General features: G+C 52.2%; 9 protein-coding genes across 9 annotated transcripts; 2 read left to right on the top strand and 7 right to left on the bottom strand.

Moving 5' to 3' along the window:
• Nucleotides 1-323: 323 nt before the first annotated feature.
• Nucleotides 324-1,556, bottom strand: ACET3X_001522 (uncharacterized protein; the record flags this gene model as incomplete). The annotated part of the gene is made up of 4 exons (XM_069446823.1): nt 324-535; nt 592-982; nt 1,028-1,317; nt 1,373-1,556. 4 exons carry the CDS (start codon nt 1,554-1,556, stop codon nt 324-326), a joined length of 1,077 nt encoding a protein of 358 aa, XP_069311764.1.
• Nucleotides 1,557-2,678: 1,122 nt separating this feature from the next.
• ACET3X_001521 (uncharacterized protein) lies at nt 2,679-3,565 on the bottom strand (the record flags this gene model as incomplete). Its single annotated transcript, XM_069446822.1, has 2 exons — nt 2,679-3,095; nt 3,149-3,565. The coding sequence occupies 2 exons, from the start codon at nt 3,563-3,565 to the stop codon at nt 2,679-2,681; spliced, it is 834 nt and encodes a 277-aa protein (XP_069311763.1).
• A 4,983-nt stretch (nt 3,566-8,548) lies between these two features.
• ACET3X_001520 (uncharacterized protein) lies at nt 8,549-10,786 on the bottom strand (the record flags this gene model as incomplete). The annotated part of the gene is made up of 5 exons (XM_069446820.1): nt 8,549-8,869; nt 8,927-10,329; nt 10,380-10,516; nt 10,568-10,688; nt 10,750-10,786. 5 exons carry the CDS (start codon nt 10,784-10,786, stop codon nt 8,549-8,551), a joined length of 2,019 nt encoding a protein of 672 aa, XP_069311762.1.
• A 1,082-nt stretch (nt 10,787-11,868) lies between these two features.
• On the bottom strand, nt 11,869-13,551 carry ACET3X_001519 (uncharacterized protein; the record flags this gene model as incomplete). The annotated part of the gene is made up of 1 exon (XM_069446819.1): nt 11,869-13,551. One exon carries the CDS (start codon nt 13,549-13,551, stop codon nt 11,869-11,871), a length of 1,683 nt encoding a protein of 560 aa, XP_069311761.1.
• A 698-nt stretch (nt 13,552-14,249) lies between these two features.
• Nucleotides 14,250-16,731, bottom strand: ACET3X_001518 (uncharacterized protein; the record flags this gene model as incomplete). The annotated part of the gene is made up of 3 exons (XM_069446818.1): nt 14,250-14,449; nt 14,505-16,556; nt 16,698-16,731. 3 exons carry the CDS (start codon nt 16,729-16,731, stop codon nt 14,250-14,252), a joined length of 2,286 nt encoding a protein of 761 aa, XP_069311760.1.
• A 207-nt stretch (nt 16,732-16,938) lies between these two features.
• On the top strand, nt 16,939-18,513 carry ACET3X_001517 (uncharacterized protein; the record flags this gene model as incomplete). The annotated part of the gene is made up of 2 exons (XM_069446817.1): nt 16,939-17,940; nt 17,998-18,513. 2 exons carry the CDS (start codon nt 16,939-16,941, stop codon nt 18,511-18,513), a joined length of 1,518 nt encoding a protein of 505 aa, XP_069311759.1.
• A 206-nt stretch (nt 18,514-18,719) lies between these two features.
• Nucleotides 18,720-21,126, bottom strand: ACET3X_001516 (uncharacterized protein; the record flags this gene model as incomplete). The annotated part of the gene is made up of 4 exons (XM_069446816.1): nt 18,720-19,936; nt 19,996-20,160; nt 20,209-20,802; nt 20,922-21,126. The coding sequence occupies 4 exons, from the start codon at nt 21,124-21,126 to the stop codon at nt 18,720-18,722; spliced, it is 2,181 nt and encodes a 726-aa protein (XP_069311758.1).
• Nucleotides 21,127-21,813: 687 nt separating this feature from the next.
• On the bottom strand, nt 21,814-22,939 carry ACET3X_001515 (uncharacterized protein; the record flags this gene model as incomplete). Its single annotated transcript, XM_069446815.1, has 3 exons — nt 21,814-22,163; nt 22,375-22,707; nt 22,927-22,939. 3 exons carry the CDS (start codon nt 22,937-22,939, stop codon nt 21,814-21,816), a joined length of 696 nt encoding a protein of 231 aa, XP_069311757.1.
• Nucleotides 22,940-23,489: 550 nt separating this feature from the next.
• ACET3X_001514 (uncharacterized protein) lies at nt 23,490-25,216 on the top strand (the record flags this gene model as incomplete). The annotated part of the gene is made up of 2 exons (XM_069446814.1): nt 23,490-23,752; nt 23,842-25,216. The coding sequence occupies 2 exons, from the start codon at nt 23,490-23,492 to the stop codon at nt 25,214-25,216; spliced, it is 1,638 nt and encodes a 545-aa protein (XP_069311756.1).
• Between the last annotated feature and the right edge of the window lie 60 nt (nt 25,217-25,276).

The raw sequence follows: 25,276 nt of genomic DNA, 5'->3' as shown, positions 1-25,276 counted from the left end.
GCTTGGCGCTCCCAGGGTTCTGGAACCGAGGCTCACACGCCAGTGCCCAGCCCCCATTAGCTCACATCTGATTCATGACAAATGTATTTTGGAATTGGGACGGCTTCGTGTTATCATCTGCAGAACTGGGTTTCATCTTGTGTTATTTATCAAAGAGGGGACATAGCGTGCGCACTAGCTACCTCGTCGTCTGTTACTTCCCTGATCGTTTCAAGTGGTGCCATCGCATTCACCACCAACTGCTCGTGTTCTCCTTGCGTATCTACTGCCACTCGACACGTACGCGTGTTGTATGCCAACCGATTCTGGAGGGTGTAGATGTTCTATGCCGATACCGTCTCCGATTTCGCAACTCCATTCTTTTCATGCCCAGTCGCAACAACCTTTCTCTCCGCCAAAGCTTCCGTCCTAGATCGGCTATTTGCATCCAAGTAGGGAGCCTCCCCGATACCTACGGCCCGGTTACCAAAGCGCTCACCAAGGTCATCGTAATCGAAGGTTGCGCTGTGGAAGGCGCTGCGGTTGTCCCAGATAGCTGGAGCCGGTGAGTAATAGCTTCACAGAAAGTCGAGAGTTGCTACAGGCGCTTACCGATATCGTTCTTGTTCCTCCACTTGAAGCGGACTTGAAGGTCGTGATTCTCGGTTATCACAGACCGGAACTTCTTCAACAACTCCGCCGATTCTTCATCGTGAAGCTCGTTGATGTACTTGGGGAACGGACCAAGAGCAAAGATGCTCTTCCACCCTGTCACAGGATTCGTTCGCACTACTGGATGTACGGCGCTCAGCGACCTGCCAACGTTCTTCGGACTGCCCCGTTCTTGTTCGTAAATCTTTACCTTCTCTGGGTTCGCTTCAGCGGCTCGAATGAAGCCGTCGCCGACAAAGGTTGCAGTCAATCCCTCGAAGAAAGTTTGGTAAGCTTTGGAGAAGCGGTCGTAGATCTCATATCCAGAAGCCCAGAGCGTATCGCCCCCAGTCTCTGGCAATGCTGTTAGGCGCAGTGAGGTATAGTCAGCCGGAACTGGCTCAAACTGGATGTCCGAATGCCACTGCGCAGCGTCGTAGCGACGCGTGCCACTTGGTCGACCATTGTTCTCATGTTTGTAGATGTTCTTACGAGCGAGCGAGCTGATGGTGCTTATTTGCGCATCGTCCACACCAAATTCAGAAGTGTTGTTCAAAATGGGATGAATGTGCAGGGTGGAGTCAGCAGGCTTTCCAGTCAGTAGACCCAGCCGATGGACGAGGCTTTTTTGCAAATCATCGGTGAGATTGTCCTGAGCTCGGAAGAAGACAACTCCGCGTTCAGAGACTGGTTCCAGGTCAAATCGTTATCCCTCAAAGATTAATGGGTACAGGAGACTCACTTGTGATTGCAAGATCTCGAATGAGTTCCTCGGCGTTGGAAGCATTGAGGATATCCTCGACGATGTTAACTCCAGGGTACTCTCGGCCAATGACAGGGGTCGTTTCTTCAAACTTGAAGCCGGCGTCAAGTGCACCCGTCTTGGTCTGCGGGGCAGGATACCCTTGCTTCGTCGGTGCCGTCATGTTTATCTTACCAAGTCGAAAGTCTGAACCTCTTTAATTGCGAGTTTGTTATAACGAACAAAGCTTCATATATCAATTCGACGCATGCCATGTACATGTTTGGCCCAAGGTGGGGTCAGATCACGCAATGTGCGTGCCGAGCACGCAAACCGCATGGTTGGATGTCGTCAACGTATCACTACACGCCTTCGAGTGGGATGCCTGGTCTTTATCTCGATAAGCGGAGGAAAATCTCTTACGAGCCGACGTTTCAATACGTTGGAGGAGCAAATCGACTACTATTGAGGTGCCGACTATGCGATTAGAGTGGCTTTTGGTTGCCTCAAACTTGCTTGGCATACGTGTTGAAGTGCTCACCAAGGAGGAACATGACGACGTGGCGCTGCTGTAATGCCCAAGCCTGACCGTACTGCCAATTCCTTCGAGTGACTGAGATGCTACATCTGTGACGGATGTGTCCTTATAGGAACTCTTCTGGGAAGCTTCGTCGTAAAGACCTGATAAGCTCTCCTTGGCTGTAACTTGACTTTGAGCTTACAACGTGCGAAGGCTTCCATGACGCGTCTAGTCAGATTCTGCAACCGGATCCTGGAACCATGTGCAAATCCGTCCTCGTAAACGGTTGGTTCTCGGCTCGATACACATAACTTGATCTGCCGTGGAGAGATTTGCGTCCATTTACGGAGTGTGTCGACCATGTATCTGTGATCATGCTGCTGCAATTCTTCGTATTCATCCAAGGCGTCAATAGAGAAATAAAACCAATGTGGATTTTGGACGGCCACATCTCTTAGGAACTTCATAAAACAGTCGTAATGCCATCCGAGAGGAGCGTGTGTAGCTATTTTGTCGAACGGTCTTTCGCACTCTTCGTTTCCTGCCATATCCTTGAGAATGCGCTCTTGGTTAGCTCATGTTCTGCTCTCAGCATGTCATAAACAAGCGAACGTATCGGTCTGTTCGGAAAGCATCACACGGGGTGTTTGAGCATAGCCGAATATCGAGTGAAGAACATGAGGAAAGTGCCCTCTGTGCACACAAAAGATATGCTCCCCGTTCCTCGTGCATGTACGTAGTCTATACATGTGACCCAATTCTTACCTGACATCCACCTATTCATAATCACGTTGCTGGCGGCGTAACCAGCCCATGGCATTCCTCCGCCGGGGTATCTTCCTCCTGCCTCTCTATCTTGCGTGACTTTGCTCCAATCGCACCGCCAGGGTGATTTGTCCTAAACACGGCCTTTGTCTCATCTTGGTGCAGTGCTTCAGCGACAGTCAATGCCAGCATATCACCCACTGCGATGGTGACGGTTGTACTTGTTGTCGGCGCGCATACGCCAAACGAAACCTCCTCGAGCTCGTGTATGGGCGCGGGCAGGAGGATAGAGTTTGGCCGACCTTCGAGGAGAGGGCAGTCGGAGGGGTTCGTATGTGATGTGATGGCGAGGATGGGCGTGTGGGAGGGTATGTGCTCGAGGAGGGCCATGAGCTCTGCTGTCTTGCCAGAGTAGGATATGAACATGACTGCGTCGTTCTGTTCCCAGTCAGTATGGCTCTGGTTGCACAGGCATTGAAATGGCGACTCACCTTCCTGATGTCACCGAGATCCCCATGCAGTGCCTCGGCGGCGTGCATGAAGGAGCTCGCTATACCCAGGCTCTTCATGGTCGCAACCATCTTGCGCCCCACTAGTCCGCTCTTTCCCACTCCGCATATTATGAGCTTGCCGCCCGTCTGGTTGACTTTTGTGAGAACTTCGACAGCGTGCAGGAGGCCATCGCGCGCTACGTGGTCCGACTCGTACAAGAAGGTAACTTGGGACAGAGCGGTAGCAGCGGTCGAGAGCACGTTGACGGCGCGCGACAGGAGACGCGATCCTTCTGGGTCGTTTGCGGCTAGCGGCGGGGTAAGTGGTTGTGCATCTGAAGCCGCTCGTTTTCTCTTGAGCGAGGCTGGCGGCGAAGTCGAGCGGGATAGTGGAGTAGTATCAGACGTCGCAGTCATGTTGGTGTGAATTGTGGGAGATCGGCGAATGTGAACGCAAGGTCGACTGCTATATCAACAAGTCCCTGGCGATCTATGCGACAGGTCTACACATATTCGATCTAGATTAGTCTTGTTCGGGCAGCATCGGAGGCGAATCCTAGTTGAGTAGGCGTAATGCACTTGTCCAAGTAGCATCTCAATGTGACACCACCACCAGGCGGAGTTCCAGCAGCAAACCTTCCGCGCCTCCGCAATGGTAATTCGTCACATGCCTGCCTCGAGGCAGGATTCAGCCACTTGTGTATGCTCGGACGATAGCAAGAGGCCGAGGGCGCGAACCAGACCCTTGTTGTAGTAGCCTATGTTGATAAAGAAAAACGGATGGCGATATTAGCGCTAACGCAATGACATGCATGCAGCATGGACCCGAGCCTAGTCCCGAAACAAACATAGCCGTTGTCATCAATCGACGCCAACCATCAAACCACGTTTCCGGTCACTGTAGCGTCTGATCGAGGGAGAGAGTCGTCCATGTTTAAGGTAGGGAACTACATACGCCCGTAGCCGGCAGGTCCCGTTATGCTGAGGGTGGAGTCGCCTCGGCGAGTTTTGCTCTGCGGGACCCCATACAAACCAGCCCCTCCTCCACCCCGTCGAGCTTCGCCATGCCCAACTCCCTCCTGTACAGCGCCTGCGCTTGCTCGTTGCCCGTCAAGAGCACCATCCATCGGAGGTTTTCCATGCCGACGCAGATCTCGCGACAACATGCAATGAGCCATTTGCCGATTCCACGGCCTTGGTGTTGGGGCACAATGTAGACGTCGGTGAGGTAAGCAAGCGTCGTGTAATCGGTAAGCATGCGCGCCATCCCAATCGGCGTTTTCGTATCATTCGAGACGGTATAGAGACCGAGGGTGAGACTGTTTTCGAGCATCGTCGACAACGCCGTGAAAGGGAGTGGTTTTGCCCAGAACATTGCGTCGGTAGCGAAAGCCTCCTGGACGAAAAGGTGCGGAAGGAGCGACCGGTCGGAAGATATGAGGTACGTAGTCGCGTCGACCGTGCGCGTCCATTCAAACGTTTTGTTCTCCATTTTGCACTTTGACTTGTGATGCGAGGCGTAGCGTTGCGGATGTAGGCGAGCATCACTCATAAATACCTTTGGAGTCACCAAGTTCCCTGTCGGAGATATTGGCGATCACGCGCCGTAGACGCCGACACTACCAAATCACCGACAGCGTGACGACTTCACCGCCAGCTTGGACGTCGGACACTGAGCAATACGTCGACTGGCTATTCACCAAACGCAACAACACACGCGCGCGCGATCGTTGTTTTTATACGATACTTGAAGATTAAACAACAGCGTCTGATGCCTCGTCTAGCAGAGTTATCAGCGACATGACCACTATATTACCCATACTTGCTCAACAGCTTTCATCTGGATCGGAAGCAGCCGTGGGCGATGAATGTACCCGCGCCTTTGTTGCTTTGCGCCTTATCGCTGCTGGATAAACCGTCAAAGAGAGTGAACGTTTGTGCGCTAAAGGCGAGTAGTGAACAAAGACTTCACCGTGCATAGCAAGTGAGCGAGCATTATAACTCAGCTGGTACGAAATCTATCGCAGGCCTTGCAACTTGCAGAGTTTCTCATCGGCTCGCCATGACAAACAACCAACCGTCAACTCGAGGGCCGTCACCCCAGGAGAAGAACGGCTTCCTACGCGTTACTCCAGCGCCCGGCAAACCACAGTCATCCGGCTCGCAGATCCCGGTTAGATCTGTAAAACGACCGTTTGGGGGCGGCGAGACAACTGGCGAGCCCCTCATAAAACGCTCTTGTCAAGATCAGAATGGCGACAGAAGCCATCCTCGGGAACGAAAGCCGAGAACCCTAGACGCAGCAACGTTGATTGAGCACCTTGGTCCGGCCAACCAGGGAACTTTGGAGGAAGTCAAAGCACGAACAGCATCCGCAACTCCGTCAAACCCCTCTGGTCAGTATAACACGCCTCACTCGTTACGACGCACAGAGCCAGTGAAGCCAGTGGTAACCGCGAAGCCTACCGCACCAAAGTCGTTGAGAGACGCACCTCCACTCCCCTCGGACACGCCTTTCAAAGCCCGTCCAGACCTCCTTGGGAGTATTGCAAACCCTGTTGTTTGTGACTCTGGGCTGGAAGAGCCTGATCGTGACCTCCTTGATGATTCGAGAGATGATAGACGTGATCACTTGCGCACAGGGCCATACTCTGTCGCGGGGGGATTCATGAACGACGAGCATTCATCGTTCTCCTCTTTGATTGATCATCCGAGACGTGATGGAAGGCTTAGTCCGGGACGAAAAGAAGCTATGCCAGAGTCTCGAAATCGACGTCTTTGGGAGGGGAGGACTCATCCGTATGCAACATCAGAATTGAGTAATTATGATGACACCAGGCCACCCAGGATGCCCAGAGGTAGATATCGTGAACGCGCGACACGATATCATGATCGTACGAATAGTTGTCTCGTACGCTCGAGGAGCCGAAGTAGATCTCCATCACGAGAACAAAATGATGACCGGTATAGGGGAGGTCGTGCATCGAGGCCACTAAGACAGCCACTAATACGACGGCACGAAGTCATTCACGATGTTGAGCAAGACAATCTTCGCACTGCCTCACGACACCATCCTTCAAGGACACAGCCAGGGCAACAGGGACGCCAACGCCGTGCAGTTTCGCCCCGAGAGGAGTTGCGAGAGCGATTAGCCAGGCCACAAAGTAGAGGGAGGCGGCAAACTCCAGAGCAAGATGAGCTCCCTACTGATCCCTGGTCCCAGTTCGAGTCGGCAGATCCGCCACCTGATCCTCACGAAAGCCTGGGTGTTACTCTGGGCGAGTACACGGACGAACAGGAACTGTCACTTTTCAAGGCTTTGATCTCAATCTACAAGAACAGAGAGAAGATTGCAGAGCTTACTTTTAATCAGAAGAGACTGCAGTATGAGCTTGACAATAAGAAGTCTGCACTGAGAAAGCGACGCAGTAATGACCAACGAGATGATTCGTAGATCTTCTCGTATATGGATGTAAATTCAGTCTGCGGTGTAGGTAAAAGTTTGAAGCATTTGGTTTGATATTCAATACTGATCTTTGTGATACAGCTTGAGTACGTAAATCATAAGGGGCAAGTCGCGTTTCCACATTGGCGCATCGCTTCCCATCGTGCACTACTGCAAGCCAGACCACGCTGTATTCAGCAAAGGCACCCGCCAACATTCTCAAGAACGGGTATTGTTGACCTTGTTAGTGCCACTCTAAGAGAGATTTTACAATTAAGGTAGATGCTTATATATTGTGTAGTTACCCTCTTCTTTCGAGTTTGGTTTTACACGTGGCAACCCACCGTGTGGTGCAGTTAGTTTTCACTATAGACTACCTACCTAGGTACTTGCAGCAACGTACTAAGAAACAAAAGGGGCAAACCTGCCAGATTGGAACCTGCTCAGGTTGCAATAGTGCGGGTCTATGTGAAGTATGCAGCTATCCTTCTAACAAAGTATACACATTCTAACTAAAAGAATAACAATGTACAAGGCGATGCGTAAGTATTATATTTAAGCAGTCTGAAGTAATTTCCTGAAGAATATTAGTGCACAAGAGCTTAGTAACTTGTTTTACTATTAAGCCTACCGCCGTTATTGGACGATAAGTCCAAGACGCATTCGGTGGTGTTACTTACCTATACTAAGCGCCGTACTGTTTTGTATCAAAACGAGGAGTCTTTCTTCTTATGAATAAAATGCGTCTTTCTCTACCTGCTTCCCTGATGACATCACAAACTCCCTTCATACGACTCTGCACATTCTGAATATACACATTCACAATACTCCCTGGCGGACAGACCCGCTGCGCATTCACCTCCGAGATACAGTTACTTACGATACAATCCATTGACGACATTGACTCAGTCACACGGTCTCGCTAAAGCATACAACATGTGAGCCACTATAAGGGACTTCTCGGTGTTGCTTTATAGATAGTTGGAAGTCCTTACACGACATTCGACCACCGCAGTCATTACCACTATTCTTCAACAGCGACAACTTTGACGAAATAAATATCCAATAGCATGGCTCACTTCCACAGACTTGTCGGTCCCAGCTTCAGCTCTGGCCGAGCACCTGCTCGCCGCTACACACACAACGGTTACGATAACCAAGATATAGGCTGCTCCAGCCGGCTGAACGGGCCCTTCGATATGCCATATGGCGATTTCAGAACGACCTCACACCGTGAAGAGCCTGACAAGTTAGCCCTGCGTCGTGCTGCTTCCGAGCCCAAGCCACACAACAGCCGGTACAAGCACCGTGACGTCAGCCCGATCCGCTCCTCCGAGCGTCCTCCTCCTTTTACGAATAAGCAGGCTTACAATGACCACCGTTGCGTAAGTCCCCTGGGTACGTCCCGATTCGAAAAACCATACATGTCATCCCGTCAAATCAGCACGGTAATCATGGGCAATACGTTGTCCAGTCGTACGCCTTCCTATGCGACAAACTCTCGCGACACCTCACGGTCGACTTCCGGTAACGGGGCATTCTACAACAGCGCAGTGCGCGGCGGGGATGCTTCTCGCATTTTGACACCGGCCCAGGTGTATGGCACACGGCTCGACCGCGAGCGCCAACCCAACACCGATTTGAATTTCCGAGAGAGCGGATTTAATCGGTCCTACTTTTGAGCTTGCATAAGCTTAGAAGTCTTCCTTTATCATTATTCTTCTTCGATCTTTTCTTGCTGGTATTCCTTAGCCAATACATAGTTATTCAACTTGTATACATCACATACTTTGCGATACAATACCGTCCTCCAAGCCCAATACCATGGTATCATACCCTTCATGATCTAAAACACATGTGTGTATGCTTCTTGAGTATGTCTATAGTGATGCAACTCCTTCCATGCTAATACGTGCAACCAGGCGATTCAAAGTGTACGAATTCAATCCAACATCTTACTGTGTGAAGCTCTTTATCAATCTCCTTCCCCTACTGCCGTCCGCGCTCATGGCGTCTAATGTCGCCGCATCCTCATCTTTGTACCTCTCGCCCTCATTATCATCCGTGATAAGATCGTGGGGCAGATTGATAGCCCGATCAAGGGCATAAGGCAGACCCCTGTGTCTGCCACGCAGCATCATAGCGCAAATGACTACTTTGCCAAAAGTATTGAAGTGTCCAGAAAGCGACGTGAGGTTGGACGGGTGGCCGAGCGAAAGACCGACGTTGCCGTACGCAGAAACAACTTCAAAGAAGACTGCGAAGACGGAGAAAGCCTGTTGTTGCTACGTCAGCACAGGAATGCTATTACACATGATTCATGTCCGGCTTACCCAATCCTCTCGACTCATGATCCGATCGCTCTCCGCGATACAGATGCAGAAAACGCCCAGGAATATGTACCATAGATCGAAACTCAACTGGTTCCGTAGATGACTGATGAAATATGTCTTGCCTCCTTTCTGCTCATCCAGGTTCTCATCTGCACTGTATATGCCCACAGATTTCTCCTCGTAGCTCTCGCTCATACGGATAGAGATTGCGATCGGATAGACGGAAATATACATCATGACGAGGAGACTGAACTGAACAGCTGGATTCACAGCCGCGAGGTTGAAAGTGGCTGTACCGGTGTGGCGAGACGATGCAGACTGGAAGGTGGCAGCGAGGATGCGGCGCCCAACGGGTAGGACGTTGACCTCTGGGTTGTCAAGGTCGAGGACTATGATGAGAAGCGTATCGATGAAGTTCAGAGCGAAGAGAATGGCGGCTAAGATCCAGGTTGCAGTGGCAGGGAAAAGCAATGTGTAGCATCTCCTAGGGTGGTCGAGTAAGAAACGTAGCGATTCTTCAAGCGAGGAGCCCGCGGGGGCGAGTTTGTAGATGATCCAGATGAGAAGGCGCAGGAACACTGGATAGAAGGTGTTACCGGCGAATGCGAGGAACGACATGACTAGCATTGGCCAGGTTGCGTCGCGGAAGCTTATCATGCTGTCTGGGGTCAGTGTTAGGCCAAGGTTATTGACCATGGTCTGCGCTGAGTAGAACGCCCACCACGTCTTGTCTTGATTCTGCGAGGCAAGGTAGTCTTGGTACTTTGCTGGTGCAGCATGAATCCATGGAAGTAGGCAAATGACCCCGAGCACATGTAGTCCGACAAAGTATCCAACTGCGACCTTGAGCAAGACGTGTAACGCACGGTACTCGACACCGCCTAGCTCTTCCCGACTCATTGAAGACAGGTCAATGGTTGGTTCTCTCCGTGGCTTATCTTCGCTGCGACGGTGAGTGCTTGCCGTACTTCCGAGCACGAATATAGACGACACAGCGCGATCTACAGACTTTGACTTGCTCATGGTTCGAGTGTTCATGCTTCTGGTCTCCGATAGATTGCGACGTCGTGTATAGCTCGATTCTGCGACGGGCTTGATACTATCTTCATCTTCATCGTCGGACATCAAAGTTATGGGCTGTCCGTTCTCGCGTTCCCGTGGACCAGGAATGTATAAACCAGACTTTTCTTTGTCAGCTTGTCGAGGATCGGGCGCAAATGTAATGCGGGGAGCAGAGGGTTCATCGTTCGTATTCCCTATAGCAGAAACAGGGATAGGCTTCTTCTCCGCGAAGGTCTTGCCAGTGAGACCTGCTTCAATTTGACGTGTATCGGACGGATCGGTAAAATTCTGCTTCTGTCCGGAAGACTGTCGGGAGCTTCTTGGTCTGGTGTGTGCAGCGGCTCTTGAGCTGTTAGCTTCGGACGTAAAGACGGAACAAAGCTCAATATACCAACACCCTTCAGCTTCTGACTAAACCAGCGTAGTCGCACAATGACGACAATGACATTGATGAAGCCCAGGTTTGTAACCGTAGGCGTGATGTAGACGAAGATTTGCTGGTACAATTTGAGATCCTTGACATCAACACTAGTCCACTGTCAGCAGAAAGCCACTCTAGTTCATACCGGCAAAACTAACGGGTTCAGGCCAGATGCAGTTGACGCGCTGACACCAAAGAAGTACGCATCAATAGCGGAAAGGTTGCCATAAGGATAAACGATGATCAGAGCTAAAATGCCAAAACTGAGAATATAGGCATCTACATGCAGTTAGCGATGCCATCTCTCCGGACCAGGCTGGCACGCGTATGCAGAACTTACAATGCAGTGTAATGAAATTGATTGGTGGCTTCCACATGATGGTCTCTTCTCGCTTCGCAACCAACTCCCAACAATGAAGTCGAGGGATTTCTGTGTACGTGTGTAGTGCGACAACCAGACGCAAGGCGAATAAGCGAACAATCGGTATGACAAAAGAGGAGGAAAAAGAACTCAAAACACACAGCTCGTTTAGCGAAATACGAGAAATTGTCTCCGAAGGGGTAGAGGCTCTAGGTAGAAAAGGACACACGTTTGTATGAGGCATTTATCGCCCTAACGATCAGCGGGCTGCTCAGCCACCGCTGGGCAAGTAATCATGAGCCTGCCTTTGCCTATTGGGGCGGATTAACTGCTTGGTGAAAGTAAGGTTGGCGTGTTACTTGCTTTGCCTGCGCGTGCCAAGCAAAGGATAATTCGCGCATCTTGGTGGTGTTGTGGTCATGAAACACGAGGGTACCTGCGAGCCTTCTGGGTGCATGCAGACTAGCGTGCGACCCTCCCGCTGCACAACGGCTTGTGATTGGTCAGCGGGCTTACCGGATATGCAAGTGCAGGCTTCCTTGCCCTGCGAGGGTATCTATTTCACATGTTTAACTCGTAGATGCTTCTGGTGTCACAGGCGTCCTTGTACGTAAGTTACATGCTGTTCAGGTTTTGACAACATGCGAGATGACCGTTCATCGACGGCCCCCATTGTGCGGTGTAGTACTAGCAGTCCTTCAAATGACCGCAAAAGGCCCATTGTGTGTTAGTGCGTCTAATATTCAGCCGTAGGCAGCTCATCCAGCCGGGTCCATGAACGTAAGACTTTACGTTTAGAAAACCCATCTGTCCCTTCAAATTATTCGCGCAAGACTCGCTAAGATGCTGCAGATGCTTGATTTGACTTCCTTCTTCTTGCAACCGTACATTGAGGGTGATTTTGAGCATAGACATGTGCTGCACGTATACATCATCATCAGCAACGTCAATGTAATTACTACAGTCTTATAAGTATCATGACCCCAAGCACCAGAGACTCGTAGTTTCATGCCGGACTCTTCTACACCAATGCCTCAAATACTCCCATCAAAGTCACCAAAAGACGAAACACACGCTCGCTATCCTTCCGCATTCCCGCTAAAGTACAGCCCAAGTTCCCAAAGCACCAGCAAGAATCACAACAACAGCAGCCAAAGCCAGATGCATCGGCTGAATATTGGCTGCAACGGCAGCCACAACGATGGGGCCAGCACCCGTCTCAGCGATAGGAGTAGCCGTGGTATCGAAGATCGGTACAGGCTGGTGCTTCTTTTGCGCCTGCGCCTTCTTGCCGCCTTTTGTGCCACGCTTGTTCTTCTTGGCTGTTGGAGCAGTACCCTCGCCATTGTCTTCGTGTTCATCCTCCTTTATGTTAGATGAGTCTGGCGCTGACACGTCGGCGGATTGGTCAGACATGAGGACGTCGTACATGTTTGACAACGTCGCCGCCTGCTTGTTCTCCTTTCGCTTCTCGTTGCGCCTCTGGTTCTTTGTCTTAGAGGGTATAGGAGCTGGTGCAGTTTGGGCAGAAGGTGGTGGGCAGGGGGAAGCGACGGGGAAGATTTCGACATGAGCCTTCTTCGGTGGCTTTACTGTTGGCTCATATGGTGTCGTTGGTGAAGAGGTAGCAGGCTGTCGAGGAGTCGGGACTTCGATAGGCGATGAAGACTCTTCAATGTCCTCGACAACGGGATTCGATTTGGAGACCTCAAGCGCAGATTTCATATTGTCTTCAGGGAACTCTGCCGTGGCTGGCGAAACTGGCAAGGGAACATCTTCGGCCTGCTTCGAAGCAACAGCAGCATCGGATGTCGATGCCTCAGTCTTTTCAGCCTCGGTCTCAGGAGACTGGGCGACGTTCGTCTTGGCCTTGTTCACCTTCTTTCCGCCCTTCTTGCCACGCTTTGCCTTCTTCTTGGTCTTCTCCACAGCGCCAGCATTCTCTTTGGCCAGATATAATTTGTCTTCCCCATCACTTTGCTGTGAGGATGGAGGAATGGCGAGCGACTCCTGGTGCACAGATGGTGCCTTTTCGATATTCTCCTCCGCAATAGGAATCTCCTCCTCAATCACCTCAATCACATCCTCCTCGGTTGCGAGAACGTCAAACCAATTAGACCTCGAAGAAGCGGAAGAGACAGCGGAGATGGGGAAGGCGGGAGAGACGGGAGAGGCGGGTGGCGAGGGTGAGACAAGAGAGGCAGGAGAGGCAGGAGAGGCAGGAGAGGCAGGAGAAGGAGGCGACTTTGACCGAGTGGAAGTGGATCCGGCAGTAGCCACAGATGTGCCTTGCGACGTTGACTCGGCAGCAGCGACCTTTGAGAAAGCGAAAGGCGGGCCCCAGAGTCCATCCCACTCTTTCCTCAATTCCGACATGGGAAAAGCGGTATCGTCCTCGGATCCTGTCGCGGTTATGGCGACCGTCGGAGTTTTCGCGACCTTGGCGATTTTATTGGAGACAGTAGCGGCCGAAGCAGATTTCGACTGTTCTACAGCAGCGACCTTGCTCTCAGAAGGTGTCTCAGCCTTCTCCGAGGTCTGCTTGACCGGCGCGACATGAGAATCCCTGGCTTCCTCTGTCTTAGGATAGTCGAACATACCAGGCCATACGCCCCTTGACCGGTCTCTCTCCATCAAAGCCGCGACAATCTCCCATGGTTGCGCGGCGTCGGAAATACCATGTACTTTGGCCAGAATTTTGAGTTCGGTGTCTGTTTTGCCGCTGTAATGCGCAAGACTAGCAGCCTCTGAGTAGGGCGTTCTAGCGGCGGAGTTGATCATAGCGGGAAGCGACATCGTGATTGCGATCGTGCAAATATGTGTTGCGTGGTAGTTTCGACTTGGAAAATTTCTAGGTCGAGATGGTCGGTTGTGGTATAATGAGGAGGGAAGAGAGCAGGCGTAAGGAATTTGATGATTTTTATAATGAGGGAGTGGGCTGCGTTGGTAGACGGTACTTAGTCGCGTGCGCTGATTCCATGGTGAATGTGCGTTGGAAGTGCTCTTGCGACTGGAAACTGGCAGAATTGTATTGGAGTGAAAATGTCTTTTGTGGAAGCGAATCATCAGTTCCGCGTTCAATCACTTTTGGTGAACATGGACTTTCGCACAAGAGTCACTCACACTTGATTATAGGTCAACCACCACGACAATGGAAAGGCGAAGCGGTACTCCCGCTCAACTCAGTAACACGCATAGGAGGAATGCCGCTGTTATTCTGGGTGGTCATGTAACGCGGACAGAGCGTCGGACCTTGGGCGCGTGCAGTCGACCCAGAAAGTCCCAGGCTGCGCTTACGAAGACACACTTGCACTAGAATATTTGCGTTACCACCACAAGCGAAAGCATATACGGGGTATCATACGGATGTTGTAACCAGAAAGAAGTTTTCAGCACAAACTCCTTTGCGCCATCACAGAAGGCAGCTGTTTGTCGCGAGATACCAGGGCTGACCGTGCAGTCAAAAGGCATCCCCAACTTTACGGCATTACCGGGATCTCCGTGACCCAGTCCTCCACTACCCAGCCGTTATCTTCATACAATTTCTGCAAATCGGATCGGAATTGCGCTGCTTTCGTAACAATTTCTGCGACACTCCGTTCGCGTAAATAACCACCCAGGGGGTGGGACGAATCAGGCCGGCAATACTCTTCGAAGATCTTTTCGAAGACTTGCGGACCTACATGACGATCAGTATAGCAACATGATATTAGAACAAAGAAAATAAGACATACCAGCACAATGCTTCAAACCGTCGAGTAAAGCGGTCTCTTCTTGCTCCGTCCATTCCGAGCCGGAGTTCAGCGTCGAAGCTTGACGATGCGGAGGAGCAGACCGAGGCGTAAAGACCGGTAGCCGCTCGAAAACAACCCCATTGGCATCCCTCTCCTCCCAGTCCTCGAGCCTTGTGATGGCTAACTTCTTTCTTCTACGTGGATCACGTTCACAAACCATGCGCTTGATATGTAGATCCTGCCAACGTTTCCACCGCTGGGCTTGCGCCTCGAGAGACTCGGCCTTGCGATCTTCCTCCTCTTGCTTTAATTTCATCTTGCGATCGATGTCAGCTTGCTGCTGGCGGTATTGCTCTGTGGTCTCAAGTCTACTCAGGCAATTGCGATATACCCTCTCCACGTGTCGAAGATGCGCAATGAGGCTAGAATCCACGTCATCGATAATTCTATCGCCTTTTAAGCGTCTAGGGACGTGTACGTTCCAGTCCGCGATTGTGTCTTTAAACTCCAGTATTTGGCCTATCAAGGGTGATAGTATCCGCATAGCACCCAGTGACTCGGTCACCGCACCGTCGTTCTCATTTAGCCAAGTATAAAGCGCTTCAAGGTATAGTACAACAGCACGGAAGACATGGCCATACGCGTCACCTTTGAAGGCACGCCGGTCTTTCTCTTGGACACTAGTGTCAATTTTTCCGAGTATCTCTCGTAGTTCGTTGGCATCTTCAGCGAACTGCTCCGTCGGTATATCGTCGTTCTGAAGATGGTCAATGTATACATTGCATTTGCGACTGATAGAGGTAGCGATTTTAGTTTCACAATTTCCCGGCCATGGCTTAAGGTTGAGGAATCCAAAAACGGTCTCGATACTCCCAGGCTGTCCAGTAGGACGTAATTTCTTGTGACCTTCGTCGGCAATGCTTTCAGATCTCTCTGCGACCCGCTCATGCCCAGACTCATCCTCAGATTCATGCTCGGACTCATATTCAGACTCGTCATCGGATTCAAGAAGTATGGGCGCGGTCTTGGCCTTCCCGGTAGTAGCTGTGTCTGGAGCTTTCTTAAACGACTCTGCGCGGCTCTGGGATCCTCGCTCCTTGGCCGGTAGCGGCTGACTAGCCGCTGTAGTATCATTGGTATCTTCTTCTCCCCGAGACTTCAGTTTCGCTGCCGCACGTTTTGGACGCGACTCTTCCTCTGGTACAGAATCGTCGGCTGTCCTTTGCGTTTGTTGTTCGCGGCTGGTATGTACCGCCTTCTTGGTGGTGTTCTGCCTTTGCGACCTCCGCCGGACCGGAATTTCGACCTGCGAAGGAGCTTTCCTTGATGAGACTGATTCGGCAGTCGCTTGCCTCTGCTCTCTCTGATGCTTCGCAGGTCTGTCCCCACTGTAGTCTGACCCTGACTTCCGCTTCGGTTTTGCTTGTGTATTGGCAGGATGCTCTGGCGCATCAGGGGGTCTTTCGCCCACACTGGGTGGTGTCTCCTGACGAGTGGTATCGGCGATGACGGCATCGTTTTCCGACGGAACCAGTGGAGGCGGTGAGGTGCGCGGATCAGGTTCTGCTGATGCCGGGTCTTCTGGCAAGGCCAAATCCTCCACCAGCTCTTCCGGATCGGCCTGCAGTCTGCCTTGGCTGTGTACCGGAAGTTCCGACGAAGCTGCAGGAGCCTCACCTGGTGTGTCCGCTGCTTTCTTCTTGTTCTTCTTCTTCTTAAGAATCTTCAAGGGCTTATGATTGATCTTTTCTGGCAACGCATATCTACCCCTCTCCGGGCTCAGCTCAATCTCGAACGGATCACCTCTTACAGCCAGATCCAGCCGTGAGCTTTCATCCCTCTTCAGGCTAACCCGTTTGAGTTTTCCCTGGCCACTTCTGTGCCCTATCCGCTCTGGAATTCCGCTCGGAGGGTACATGCGCGCTGCATTGAGGAGGTTTGCGCCGAAAACCGCAGCGGTCGGGGGCAGGCCTGCGAGTGGGGAGTGGGATTCGGTGAGAAGTTGCTGGGTTGCAGCATTGTCGTCCAAGGAAGGCGAAGAGGGTTTGCGAGCTAGTGCAGGTACAAGCGTTAATTCAAGACGACTCGGATGGAAGCTTTGGGTATGTTTGGCACGGATAACGGAGATGGGGAACTGCGCGCAGATGCCCGCCAGCTCTTCTACATCGTGAGCTTGGGACTGTGATGACGTACCTCGCTGCTCCAACGCGTAGTTGAGGCGCGCCATTAGTGACCGTCAAGAATCCAATCGCACGCGTCTTAGTGAATGTCGGCGATGACGGCCATGTGGGGGGAATGAAGTCGTCCCCACGCCCAAAAGCAAGAGACGGCTCGCTGCCGGGCGTGAAAGTGGGTCCAAAACACGCCATCACATGAGATCGTCCCTGCCCACTATCGATAAACCACACACTATCACCACATTCTCCATTCCGCCATGTCATCCAATCCGTCCAAAGCACCCGTACTGGAGCTGCTCAGTAAAGATGCATCGCACACTTTCGAAGTCCCAAAGAAACGTATTCACGATGGCGACGACGTCACTTTCTTCCTGGCAAGCAAAGCCTACGCCGACATCATGACCTTCATCTTCCAGCTCAACACGGCCATGATACCCCGGAAGATCAAGACTTCTCAAGAGCAGGGTGCCACCGCAGATCCATTCAAAGAGTGGAAGCTGAACGACCCAGATGTTCCTCATCCTCCCGTTGTTGCAAACCTCGCCAAGCTCCTCGACGCCCTGGCCGCCATCATCGACGAAGCACCGCCAGATGCTGGGCCCCGTCGCTTCGGAAACGTGAGCTTCAGGACCTGGTACGATATCGTTCGAGAAAGGGTCCCTGAACTCTTGGATCAGTATCTCCCAGAACAAGTACTCGCCTTCAAATCCACGTCTGATGTCTCTGCCAAACATGAACTAGAAGCCTATTTCATCGGCAGTTTTGGCAGCTCTCAGCGTCTCGACTACGGTACAGGCCATGAACTCAGTTTCCTCGCTTTCCTCGGCTGCCTCTGGAAACTGGGTGCTTTTCCACCTTCGGAAGATGGTGAGCAGGAACGCGGCATAGTTCTTGGTGTGGTGGAACCATATCTCGCTTTGGTACGCCGGCTCATCTTGACATACACGCTTGAGCCTGCTGGCTCCCATGGAGTATGGGGACTAGACGACCATTCTTTTGTTCCGTACATTTTTGGCAGTGCGCAATTCTCCCCTGCTATCGCTACGCCTGCAGATGTCGCGGCAGAAGGCTCGTTGCCGACTGCTCCTAACCCAGGCGACGTGGCCAAAGCCCCTGCCGTAGCTCGGGAGCGATCTCGAAACATGTATTTCAGTGCCATCGGCTTCATCTACGACGTAAAGAAAGGACCGTTTTGGGAACACAGCAATATTCTATACGACGTCTCTGGTGTGAAGGCAGGATGGGCCAAAATCAACAAGGTAATCTATACCGCATTTTCCAACTTCGATACATATCAAACTGACGATAATATTCAGGGAATGATCAAAATGTACAACGCAGAAGTTCTCTCCAAGTTTCCCGTAGTCCAGCACTTCCCATTCGGCTCGCTCTTCTCCTTCTCAGCAGACCCGAATGCGAAAACCATACAAGCAAGCGTTCACACTGCGAGTCAACCTAAATCGAGTACTCCAGCTAATACAGCACCCACTGCTCGACCAGGTCCGCAGCAGGCGTTGCGGGACCCGATGGCTGAGCCTATGAGTGGCGCGGCGAGGGGAGGCGGAGTTGGTACTGCTGCGCCATGGGCAAGTGCTGGGATGCCCCCGATGACAGCCGCGCCATGGGCTGCTACTGGTGCTGGTGCTAGCGGTGCGGGTAGTACAGATGTACCCAATGGCCCAAACCAGCCTACGAAAGCGCCTTGGGCGAGTAGAACGCCTGCTCCGCCACCGACAGTAGGTGGCACTACAGCGCCATGGGCAAGAGGGAACGCAGGGAACACGCAGAATGCACAGCCAAGTACGAGGGCCCCTTGGGCGGATAAGAGATGATCTAGACAAGATTAGAAATAGACCATACAGGTGCGTGTAGCATATGTCCGTGGATGAGGTGTACGATACGAGACTCGAATATGTCTATCATAGGAATATTGGTCAGATCACGACCATAAAATACAACACCTGCACTACTCATCCCCCAGTATTACAGGCTTCCACCAAGATGGCCATCTTAAGCTGCCCATATTCCTTTCGCTCGATCAAGCAACGTTCTCCATCAATCCTGCCCCCACCGTCCGGCCCCTCTCCCTAATCACAACCCTCATTCCCTCCTCTACTGGCAATTCCTTTTCCAATTGCACCACCACCCTCGCTACCTCGCCCGGCTTGACAATTCTCGGCTTCTTTTTCACAACCTCTCCTGTAAACTTGTTCAGCTTAGCGCTCAGCGTCCTGATTCCCGCCGGCGAGTTGAGTGTGCTCCTAAACACTTCCACCGGCATGGGTAGTACGTGTTCGAAAGCGAGGAGCTTGGATGTAAATGCTTTGACAAGTTTAACGGGATCTTTGGGGGAGCAGATAATATCTCCCTGGCGTAGGTGGACTGGGTCAATGTCTGTGAGATGGAGAGTAGGAATTTGACCGCAGACCGCCCAGTCTACAGGTGCGTCTTGCACTTCGATCGATTTTATAGTTGCGGTTTCGTTGGCCGGGAGAGCGAGGATGACGTCGCCTACTTGCAAGGTTCCAGCATCAATGCGGCCTGATATGCTGAGTGGCGAGCGGATGTCGCCTCGGAAAACGTCGGCAACAGAGAGTCGAAGTGGTTTTGTGAGGTTGCGGGATGGTAGATCGATGCGTTCTAGAGCCTCTAGCAGTGTCTCGCCAGTGTACCAATGTGCGGCCGAGTTTTCAATCTTCTTGACGACGTTTTCTCCGGTAAGACCAGCTAGGGGTATGAATGTTATTCGCTTTTCGAGGAAACTTGCTTCGGTAAGGAAAGTGGTCATGAGCTTCGAAATCTCGTCAAAGCGTGATTTCGACCACCCGACTGTATCCATCTTATTTACGGCCACGACGATATGTTGCATACCCATGCTTCGTGCAATCAAGATGTGCTCCTTCGTTTGGCCCTTGAGACCAGACTCGAAGCTGTTGGTGCTTGCATCAATAACCAGGACCGGGAAGTCGGCTTGTGAAGCACCCGAAATCATTCTTGGTATGAAGTCCTTGTGCCCAGGCGCATCCAATATTGTGAACACGCTCTTGTCTGTCTCGAAGTAGTTTGTCGCAATGTCGACGGTAACACCACGACTCCGCTCCTCACTCGTTTCGTCCATGACCCATGCGAGCGCGAATGAAGATTTGCCGATAGTCTCTGCTTCTTTCCGTAGTTTATCTATTGATCGTTGATCGACGACTTTAAGATCGTAGAGCAATCGCCCCATGAGCGTACTCTTCCCGTGGTCGACGTGACCTACAGGAGTCAGTACTGTAATGACGATGAGTGAATAGAGCTTGCAAGGGTCTCCTTACCGAGCACTACAAAGTTGGCCATTCGCTTCGACACGCTCTTCTCGAACTCGTCTACAACGTTCAAGTTCTTGCTCTTGACTCTTGGCTCATCGACCACGGCAAGCTTCTCGACCGATTCAGCCAAGTCGCCGTTGGTCTGCTTTTTCTTCTTCTTTGGTGTAGTTCCTGTATGCTTTAGAGATGGTCAAATAAATTTGGTACGAGTCTAGTGACGTCCGCCGCCTGCGCCCTTTGCCTGTGCTGCCCGCACAATGTCGTCCGGGCTTGGTCCAGCAAAGGCTCCAGTGCCATCATAGGATTTATACGCAGCAAAGGGTATCGGCACCTCTTGCAGTAATGCTTGTGTGTGCTTTGGCGTTTCGTCAGACCCACAGAGGGTGGAGGCGAACATGGAGGCGGTAGCGCGTTGAGCAAGCGATTCGACAACGACAGCAGGCTGAGGAGCTAGGGGTTCTTCTAGCTCGGGTTCTTTCGGTGCTTCTGGCGCCGGCGATGGCGAACGTCTGCGGACAGGATATCTGGAAGGTCGAGCTGGGCGCTCAGACTCGCCGCCATCACCACCAGGGTTACCGCCCCCTTGGTTCTTCATCGAGAGCTTATCGAGCATGGCGATGGCCGAATCCGCGTCATTGCTGGCCTTGGAGGCGGCAGCTTCGGCATCCTCTCGCTCCTTCCTCCGCTTAGCTGCGAGGGCAGCCAACTTGGAAGAGCCTCCAAGCAAGCCGCCTTTGTAGTGGGGAGCATCGACGGTGATGACGCCTAGTCGTTCGGGTGGCACGTTGCCCCAGGGCACATCCCAGAAGAAGTCTGTGGCAGCAGCGTTGGTAGGCATCGAGATTGGGGCAACGGTAGAGGATAGGCAACAGGACGACGGGGCAGCAGACTCGTCTACATAGCTAGAATGGGGCGCAAGTGAGTGTGCTTACCTGCGGTGGCGGGCGCGTTCTGGTCTGCGACGCTTGCAGCTTGGTCGAAGCGCGACGCTGGCTTTGCCTTTTCCTGCTTGGGCGCCTCCTGCTTGGGCTCTGCTACCCCGAGCTTGTTCTTCAGATAGCTCACGCTCTTTCCGATGTCGTAGTAGTAGTGCCACAGCGCTTCCTGTATTTGCTCATCGCTCGTGAAGTCGCCCATGTCTCCCAGCGCCTCCCGTACTTTGACTGTGCCTACGCGCATCTGCTCTTTGTCGTCTTCTGTCATGCCATCTCCCGCATCGACGTTTCCGGCGTCGTCTTCGTAGTAATCATCGTCGTAGTAAATGTCGTCGTCATCGTAGTCGACGTTGCGCGTGCGCGAGAAACCGCCTGCAGGCATCGTGCGTATTTCTTGTGGTGCGTGTGGGATACAGGCAGGTTGAGTTGTGTCGAGCGCACCCTGTGGTATCGAATTGGTATGCAGGTGGGCAAAGTTGTTGGGGCCAGATAGCTCGCGCTCTCTCTACCTAGTGTAAAATATCGCGTTCTTTGGTTGACGTCGGTGGTGGGGCTTTCCTTGACGTGTAGTGCGGCTGCTATTGCCCCGCGCTAGTTGGGAGCTTTCAGCAATACAAGGACGATGATTCGTCTCACAGTCACCACGCAGCCGGTCAGGGTAGCATTCATGGAAATTGTTCGATTCAAAGTCAAACTCGCCTACAGCTCGATGCACCGATCGGAAGATACAGCAGTGGGGTATAGTATTAGTGGAAAGTCACAATGCTGAAAACGAGGCCTCGCACCCGCGCCCTTCGCCTGCCAGTATTCAAAATGTTTTTGTCGCCGGTTTCTCAACCCGACATTTTCTGTCACGTTTATCATCTCCTGAGCTCAACAGGGAGCGTCCCTACTTCTCTGCCTTGTCCTCAGCTGCGGCCGGGGCAGCAGCAGCGGCGGGAGCTGCTGGGGTAGGCGCAGGAGCAACGGGCTCTTCAGCCTGAGCGGCGGGAGCTGGCGTTGCAGCTGGTGCAGCGGGCTTGTCCTCGCCAAAGTTGGGCTCATCGAACATGGGTCCGCTTGTAGCGCTCATACCGGCAGCAGGCTGGCTGCTAGGGATGGCGGGAAGATCCAATGGGGCAGCGGGTGCAGGTGTATCGGTCGCCTTAGCCTCAGTGTCCTTTGGGGCCTCGGTGGCTGTGGGCTGAGCTTCAGCAGCAGTGGGGGGAGCGGGGGCGACAGCGCCAACGGGTTCGGGTGCTAGAAGATGATATATCAGTCTATTGTATCTTGGGTGACAAAGGAAACTTGTAACAGTCGAGCGGAAATTAAGTGACTGATTTGGCCGCAAGGTCGTAAACGTGCTGGTGGGAGTAGTCTAGGCCGACATTCTATCGTCGCCTGAATCCATGCCAGACATCGTCTCCACGATACGGCAGCGCACTGGAGTTTGAACGAAAAGATAACTTACTCGACGTGGCTGGCTTGACCTCAGCTGATACAGCAGGTTCATCCTTCTTCGCCTCGCTCTGAGCGGAATCCGAAGCTGGAACCGCCGCGGGTTCAGCAGGTGCAGGCGCAGACGCAGACGCGAGGCTTGGGGCCGCAGGTGTCGTCTCGGTCTTTGCGGCCTCAGGTACAGGGGCGGGAGCTGGGGCAGCTGGCGTGGTCTCGCTAGGCTTGGTTTGCGCAGGCGTAGTAGAAGCCTCAGAAGTGGCCGTGGGCTTTGGTTCTTCCTTCTTGGACTTCTTGCCCCTGAAGAGACCCTTGAAGGCCTTCTTCATCTGGTCCATCGCGTCAAGTGCTGTGTAGAGAATGTGTTAGATGATTATTATCAACGTGCTAGTGATCACACGGAGTAGTGTCGCAGACGATGGCTTGTAGGCTGGTGGATGTTTGCGCCGATACAGGGCACGTGGATAGGCAACCACAATAAGGAAGTTTGCGCATCCAGTCGACAAGCGCGACTATTCCCGAGATGGATGCCATTCCCACCGTGAAGGTGAATGGAGATTACACTTACGAACTCCCGGCATGGTGATGACTGGTCCTAGCTGGCTGCTAGATGAGCGCTCGAGGGTTGGGTGTAAGCAAAGGCGTGCGGAAAAGACACAAGGGAACAGTGATGAAGTCAATGAGTAGCTAAAGCTGGTGGATGCCTAGGTAGCGGAAGGAGCGTGGTGATGGTAGCAAAGAGCACGAAGGATGTCAAGTTGATGAAGCTCTGTTGTTCTAGCTGGGGACCCTGCCACGCTAGGCCAATCGTCTCCACCTCCACACTCATGCACGCCGTTATGCACCATGCAACCAAAAATAGCCGCCTCCTGCACCACTATCTGCGCGCAATCAGTGGCCGTTGTGTTTCATCTTCTATCGAGTACATGACAGCTATGCAAGACATTATCGCGTTGGTTGTCAGTCCAGCCACCTAGCTTGTTGGCAGCGAGGCCTCCCACACTACAGAAATTAAACGCTCCTTTGGGCTAGCGCTTATCCCCCTGCATCGGGACAAGTTATGAAGATCGCATATAACCTTGGAACTCTTGTTTGTCTCCACCACGTGAGTTGCACCACGCTGCACCCAACATGGACGTCGGAAACGCGACGACTGTGAACAAACAGCTTTTTGCACCGTTTGCAACATTGCAGCACAGTCTCGTCGCGCAATGTTTTGTGGCCATCGCGGCAGTGTGCCTCTGTACTCGGATTCTCTCCGGGCACACTTTCAGATCAATCAAATACGGCAAAGGCCGTAATGTCTTGCCTCCAACACTTCCGTATTGGATACCTGGACTCAAACATGCCCTGTCTTTTGCTTATGACTCGCATGGATTCCTAGCCAAATGCTTGTAAGTAACATCCTCACATCACCATGGAAACTCTTCATCGACGACCAACACGCGACCATCGCATTACAGCGAGACTAAAGCTGCAACAGGAACCAATATGGCGATGGTTCGCCTTTCTACCTGGATGCTGCAGGTCAGAAATTGCTCGTCATCTTGGATCCAGAGCACGTTAGAGGCGTGCTTAATTCCTCGTCCGAACTTGACCCAAACCCATTCATCCACGACAAGATCATGGGCGCTTTGATGGGAAGCCCTCAAGAGGCCATCGACCACTACAAGTCTGAGAACGGTAATACAGACTACATCCAGACAACACACATCCGGCAGCACACTACAGGATCGAATCTCGGCTTACTTGCCAAACGGCTCTTCGATGTTATGAAACGGACCGTCACCGAGAGCTTGTCTTCAACTCCAGATGGTCAATGGAAAGAAATTCCTGATCTCTACGACTTCATCGAATATCATGCATCCTACGGCATTGCAGAGACTCTCCTTGGCACGTCCATCATGTATCCAGGAATCATATCCGATCTCTGGATTCACATCGAAGCCACGGATCAATTCTTCATGGGCCTTCCACGCTTCCTGATCCCCAAAGCATATGCCGCCCGTGACCGCCTGCTCAACGCTATTAGAGCTTGGACCAAGGAATCCGAAACGTTGCGCAAGCAAAACGCCGTAAACACTACCTGGGACCCCGTCGCAGGTTCTGGTCTTCTTCAAGAGAGAGAGGAACTCTACAGCAAAATGTCCGGCCACGGGGTAGATGGCCGCTCCGCACAAACCCTCGGTCTCCTCTACGGTGGGACCAGTCTTACCGTGCCCGTAACATTCTGGTACTTTTTCGAAACACTACGCGATCCCTCTTTACGTGCTCGTGTCCTCGATGAGATCAGGAACGGAGTCAACGAAGAGACGCAGGGCTACAACTTCATGCAACTGAGCGCGCGACCTTTATTACAATCTCTCCACGCGGAGACGACACGAATGTATAGTTCCAACCTCGCTGTAAGAGAAGTCACGGCTCCGATATATGCGCTGGACGAGAAATATACTATACCAAAGGGCACAGAGGTATACCTTTCCCACAAGTACAATGGGCAGTTTACCCCAGGGTGGAAGGCCGCAAGGCCCCAGGCTACTGCAAAACCTCTGGATACTTTCTGGGCGGAACGCTATCTGGTGAGCGCTAGTGGAAATGACGACAAGAGAGAAAAGTTTAGCGACGCAGGTTTGAGTGGTAACTGGACTTCTTTCGGGGGCGGAGAACATAAGTGTCCTGGAAGGCACTTTGCCCGTAACATTGGCATTGTGACGTTGGCAATCTTGATGGGCGAGTTTGAGGTCGAGGTAATTGACATGGAAGCGGCACGGGCTTTGGATCCGGGGAACAAGAAGAAGGCTTTTGGGACGATGAGGCCTAGGCAGAAAATCTCGGCGAGGATTAGGAAGAGGGTTTAGGTTTTTCATGATGGGTCAAGAGTGCTGATATGTCCAAGCGATACATTTCATTATCCCGAC

This window comes from Alternaria dauci, chromosome 1, assembly GCF_042100115.1.
Source record: "Alternaria dauci strain A2016 chromosome 1, whole genome shotgun sequence".
In the NCBI taxonomy this organism is placed as follows: domain Eukaryota; kingdom Fungi; phylum Ascomycota; class Dothideomycetes; order Pleosporales; family Pleosporaceae; genus Alternaria; species Alternaria dauci.
The sequence above is the reverse complement of the archived record's forward strand: the minus strand, read 5'-3'. Positions and strand labels throughout refer to the sequence as shown.